General features: G+C 35.9%; 1 protein-coding gene across 1 annotated transcript in view; it reads left to right on the forward strand.

Moving 5' to 3' along the window:
• Positions 1–6,451, forward strand: part of NUDCD1 (NudC domain containing 1) — a 61,735-nt gene that overhangs the window by 8,567 nt on the left and 46,717 nt on the right. The window contains exon 2 of the mRNA XM_005869058.2: positions 4,091–4,245. Within this exon, the coding sequence (XP_005869120.1) occupies positions 4,091–4,245 (155 nt within the window). The remainder of the gene's footprint in view (positions 1–4,090; positions 4,246–6,451) is intronic.

Below are 6,451 nucleotides of genomic sequence, written 5' to 3' on the forward strand. Positions count from 1 at the left end.
TTCCCTCCCTTCCTCTCCTTCCTTCTTTTCTTTCTTAGAAAAGGAGAGACAGACAGAGGCAGACAGACAGACATCAATTTGTTGTTCCCCTTATTTGTGCATTCACTGGTTCATTCCCATATGTGTCCTGACCATGGATCAAACCCACAATCCCAGTGCATTGTGATGCCACTCCAACCAACTGAGCTACCCCGCCAGGGCTGTTTCTAATGTTTTTTTTGTAGTCTCTGGGCTGTTTCTTCAGGACAGGGAGGATAAAAGCTGGTGAAGATTATAGCTTTAGTTGGAGTAAAGGAAGAGGAGAGCCATGTAACCATTGTATATGTTTCATATCTACTTTATTAGAGGAAAATATGGAGAAGAAAGGCAGGTGAATATGTTAATGTGCAGAAACATTATATAAGACTAGAGGCCCAGTGCATGAATTCGTGCACCAGTGGGGTCCCTCAGCCTGGCCTGCGGGTTCGGGCCAAAACCGGCTCTCCAATATCCCCTGAGCGGTCCAGGATTGTGAGAGAGTGCAGGCCAGGCTGAGGGACCCCACCGGTGCACAATCGGGGCCAGAGAGGGATGCGGGAGGTTGGCCAGCTGGGGAGGGACTGCGGGAGGGCTCCAGGGTGTGTCTGGCCCATCTAGCTCAGTCCCGATTGGCTGGACTCCAGCAGCAAGCTAACCTACCAGTCGGAGCGTCTGCCCCCTAGTGGTCAGTGCATGTCATAGCAACTTGTTGACTGATCGACTGTCTGCTCCCTGGTGGTCAGTGCATGTCATAGTGAGTGGTTGAGTGGCCTTAGCATATCATTAGTATATTACGCTTTGATTGGTTGCATGGCCAGCCGGACACTTAGCATATTAGGCTTTTATTACATAGGAGAGTTTAGTGAGGGCAATGCTCCTATTTCTAGCCCTACCTTATTCCATAAATCTCGCTTCAGAACTTGTAATACAAACTTGTGCTCTACTTTTTGGCATCTTTATACACAAATAACAAATGAAGTCACTAGGTGAAAAGAAGACTTAACTCATTGGGTACAATTAGAAGATAAGTGGTCTAAGAAGTGACCTTTGTTAGTGTTTTAATATTCTTTGCCTCTGCCTTCCATTAAAAAAAATTCTATGATTACTGGTATATAAGTATTAGATTAAATCATGTTTAACTGGTGTCAAAAGAGTTGAATATTGGCAGTTTCATGAGGTTCAATATAATAGTATATTATAGACAAGCAGTAATTGTAACTGTTGTTAGCACCATTAACAGGGCTCATTTATTTATTTATCAGTGTTTTATTTTTTTATCAGTGTTTTATTTATCAGTGTTTGCCCAATGCACAATATCTGGCCCATAGCAGTCCTTCAGTAAACGATTTGTGAGTAGTAAACTACAGATTTTTGAGGTTACGTGTATGTTTTGTAAGGAATTTCGGGAAAGATTAGGAGAGATCCCCTTTGTGTTAGGCCCTAAGTTCTTTTTACTAAGAGAGAAGGATTTTTCAGCAAAGCTCTTTTTATTTCCAATGCAGTTATTGTAATGTTAAATAATAAAACTCACTATACTTGCTTCTTAGCCCTCATGAAAGATGTTCCTCTTTTTCAACCATTTCAAAGATCCCAACCGACATCTGAGACTCCCTGCGCTCCACTCCTTCTCTTAGGAGGCTTTGTAAAAGGGCTCTGCCAGCCTCCCATTCTCAATACTGCTTTTCTCCTTTCAGTTGCTCTGCCTCCCCTTTATACTCAGGATGATTAACATGATATTTTTCTTTCTCATGTGGGGCCGGAGGCAGCCTTTTTCTATGCACCAACAGGACAATTATGAAAAAAAATATGTTTGTCGTCACATTGTCTAGTATTACTGTTTGGGCCATTGTGGTACCACACACATTTTCTGCAGTAATGAGTTTCATCCACACAGTGGTGCTAGAAAACCAAGAATTGATATTTGTCCCCCTCCTAATCAGTGGAATAGGTATTTCTAACTGTTCCTTATAAAAGAAACACTTCCTGGAGTTATATAGAAACAATGTCCTCCGTCTCTATCAAAGCCATCATAAAGCTACAATGATGTCACTTCTGAAATGCTTCTAAACTTCAGTTGTTCTTTACCCGATGACTGCAATGGTTTCCTAGAGGATCTTCCTGGATTTACCCCTGCTTTATTCTGGTATGTTTTCCATATTGTAGTTACAAGTGATCCTTTTACACATTTGAATCTGGACTTTATTATCCTGCTTAAAAAATCCATAATACAGTGAGTTTATCAACAAATATAAGTAAAGGAAAGGTCTTTCATGATTCAATTCCTGCCAGGTTCTCTCACTTCATTCATCTGTAAGCCTTTCCTTGTATAATTCTGTTGCTGTTATTTCAGCCAGTTTGGCTGTCTTTTGGGTCTTTGAACACAAGTTTTCCCTCTTACTTTTGCCTGCTTTTCCTTCTGCCTGTGTTAAGTAGGTGCGTGTATGTGTGTAGGTAGGTAGGTCTACTTCTTAAATTAACTCTACCTTATACTTTGTAGCGTGGCTCAAAGTTTTGAAAGCTCCTGTTAATCTTCCCAAGTAGATTAGCTCCCATTGTTACTTGTTCTCATGGTACCCAGTAATTTTTCTTTTTTAAAAATATTTTTTATTTCAGAGAGGAAGGGAGAGGGAGAGAGAGATAGAAACATAAATGATGAGAGAGAATCACTGATTGGCTGCCTCCTATACATCCCTACTAGGGACCGAGCCCGAAATCAGGCATGTGCCCTGACCGGGAATTGAACCTCCTGGTTCATAGGTTGATGCTCAAACACTGAGCCATGCCAGCCAGGCCCCAGTAATTTTTCTTAAAAACATTTAATCACATATTTACTTATGCAATTATTTGAGTAATGTCCATTTCCCCACTCTATCATAAGTGTTAAGAAGATAGATTCTGTGCTCTTTACTCATCATTGTATCGTTGGTGCCTATTAAAATAGTTGTTGAATAAATGAATGAATGGATATAAGTAAGCTAGGACTCAAAGTAGGTAATAGAATTAGGAACAGGTGAGCATTCTGGAATAAAACTTCCAATTAGCATATAGTAAGATGAGTTTTATATTAAGGTAAGGTATTGGCTCAGCTTGGTCCACTTACTTATTTCCTGTTAAAGCAGAAAATAGTTCTAGTGCATGGGCAGCCCTGAATGGTAAGGGTTCCTATATATGGAAGAAGGAGAGAGAGGCAGAAATCACATTTGGCAGATTTAAAATTATGGAAGCAACTAAGAGAGTAGATCTTAAAAGTTCTCTTTAAAAGGAAAAATTGTAACTATGCAAGATGATGGATGTGTGAAGTAAACATTGTAGTAATCATTTTGCAATATATACATGTATTAAATCATGATGTTGTACACTGAACTTATACAATGTTTTATGCCAATTATACCTGTAAAGCTGGAGAAAAGTAAAATAAAATTATGGAAGCAGCTAATACTTTAGTGGAAAAAGTTCTATTTTTTAGTAGGAAACTTTATTTTTGTTCCAGGTATAATAGTGTTTTCTGTATTGTTGGGAAAAATGTGGTGTAACATTGCAGAAATCACTACTTGTGCTCACATTTATTTCCAAAATTGTATAATGAAATAATAAAAACACTCTTTCTTAATGTGTGGTAAAAATCAATGAGATATAATAGAGGTAAAATTTGTGCTCACATTTATTTCCAAAATTGTGTAATGAAATAATAAAAACACTCTTAGTGTGTGGTAAAAATCAATGAGATATAATAGAGGTAAAAGCATTTTTTACAGTATATAAACACTTTATGAAGTAGACTTAATATTTGCCCAGGAGATAGGAAATCCTTCAATTTTAGAATTTCTCTCTTCTTTTTATTCATAATTATAAGGAAGAGGTGGCCACCATATTCTAAGTTCTGTAAGGGCAGGGACCATGTCAGTTCTACACAGTTTACCTCTGCACAGTTTCAGGTAGGTGCCCGGAATTGTTTTTGAATGAATAGCACAGTGAATTGTCCTGAAGGCCTCTTGCCATGTAGGCATTGTACAGAAAGGAACAATCTGAGGCAAAACTTCTTATGTGTATGTTTACTTTGTTTATATTTCAGCTGTGGCAGAAGTAAAACTTCGAGATGATCAATACACACTGGAACACATGCATGCTTTTGGAATGTATAATTACCTTCACTGTGATTCATGGTATCAAGACAGTGTCTACTACATTGATAACCTTGGAAGAATTATGAATTTGACAGTCATGCTGGTAAGGAAAAAATATATAAGTAGGATTTTCTAATAAATTTGATCCTTAATTTTCACTTTGAATCCTATATCCAAGTAACTGATGTACACATACCTTTAATACAGAAAATCCTATCATCAGTCTGTAAGGCTCCATTTTTGTTTTATTAAGTTTTTTTTTTCTCCTTTGTTCTTATTCCTACACATTTATTCCCCTCCACTCCTACCAGTGGGCAACTACTCTAATGAGTTTATCAATGTTGATGTACCTGGTTCATTTCTCGTTTCTTCATGTGAGGTGTGTTATCCCCAACTATGATGGGGGATCTGTTTTTCCTTTTAGCTAATTTCTGCTTTATGTATTTTTAACAGTTTTAATTAGGTGCAAACATTTAGGATTGTTTTGCTTGCTATGGATTGGTCTTTTTAGGATTATGAAATGTCCTTTATTTCTAGGCTCTGGGAATAATTTTGTCTTGAAATTTTTTATATTAATATAGCCATGCTAGCTTTCTTAATAAATATTATTTATCTTTTTTATCCTTTTAATTTCAGTTTGTCAGCGTTCTTATTTTTAAAGTGTATGTCTTGTAAAGAACATTTAGTAGGGTCTTTTTTTATTATTATTTAGTATGAGAATCTCTGTCCTTTAATTGGAGGGCTTAGTACATTTATATTTAATGTAATTACTGATATGGTTGGGTTTATATTACCATCTTTTCAGTTTATTTCATCTATTCGTTGTTCTTTTGTGTCTCTGTTCCCACCTTTATATGGATTAATCTATCTTTTTTTTTTAAATTAAAATTCCATTTATTTTTCTCTTGGCTTTTTATATAAACCTGTTTGTATTACTATTATTTATTTTATTATTTTAATTGTTGACAGTATTACAGATGTCCCCCATTTTCTCTCCTTTTGCTCCACCCCACCCCAGGCCTTTACACACTATTGTCTGTATCCTTGGGTTATGCATACTAGTATATGCATATACGTTTTTTTGGTTAATTTCTTGCCATCCCCTTCTCACCCCTCTCCTCTCTGTGATCTGTCAGTCTGTTCCATGCATCTATGCTTCTCGACCTATTTTGTTCATCAGTTTATTTTGTTCATTAGATTCCACCTATAAGTGAGATCATATGTGTTTCTCTGACTGGCTTATTTCACTTATCATAATAATCTCCAGGTCTATTCATACTGTTGCGAAGGATAAGGGGTCCCTTAGTATTCCATTGGTTATTGTAGAGATTATAATATTCACCTTTAACTTATCATAGTCTGCCTCTAACTAATATTATTCTACTTAAAGAACCCATATAAATCTTACAATAATATTTCTTTTACTTCCTTTACCACCTTTGAGCTATTTTTGTTATATATTTTGTTTTGTTATTTGTTGTAAACTCTACAGTACATTGTTAGGATATTTGGTATAAATAGTCAACGGTCAGTTAACACATTGAGTACCGCATAGAAATCTCTAAGACATACGCCAGGGACCGCACGTTTTTGGGCAAACTGCATGTTATTTAAATCATCATAATGCACTTTAGGTGTTGTTTTTTAATAATTATAACATTTTTATTTACAAAAACAATTAAACAATTAAAGTTCCTAGTACTTTTTTAACGTATGGTACTGTGTAAAACATTTTCCTCTATGAAGAGGGACCAAACAAAATTTACATAAGTATCTAGATTCGCTCCTTTTTCCATGGGCATGAAAAACGAGAACACTCGTGAGTGGTCCTTGACAGATGGCACGTGAAACACAAGAAAACTCCTGAGTGGTACGAAATGTTTAATAGTTTCCTAATTATTTTCTGCTGCTTCTAGCCTTCCCCTACATTGTGTCTATAGCATAATCTAAATTGCTTGTCTAATCTTATCACTCTCACTTAAATTCTTTTTCCTTTTATGATAAAATCCACACTTTTTGACAAAATCCAAAATTTTTTGACAAATTTTTTTTTCAGCTTGGTGGGTTTCTCTTTATTGAAGTGAAAATCTACACTTTTAAATATGTACTTTTAGAATAGGCAATGTTTTCATGTGATTTAAAAAAAAATTTAAAAATACTCAGTAAAGTCTTTCTGACCTCATCTTTTAATCTCTCCTGTTTTATTTTTATTTTTTATTTTAATATATTTTATTGATTTTTTTACAGAGAGAAGGGGAGAGGGATAGAGAGTTGGAAACATCGATGAGAGAGAAACATCGATCAGCTGC

This window comes from Myotis brandtii, unplaced genomic scaffold (genome assembly GCF_000412655.1).
Source record: "Myotis brandtii unplaced genomic scaffold, ASM41265v1 scaffold285, whole genome shotgun sequence".
Classification (NCBI taxonomy): Eukaryota; Metazoa; Chordata; class Mammalia; order Chiroptera; family Vespertilionidae; genus Myotis; species Myotis brandtii.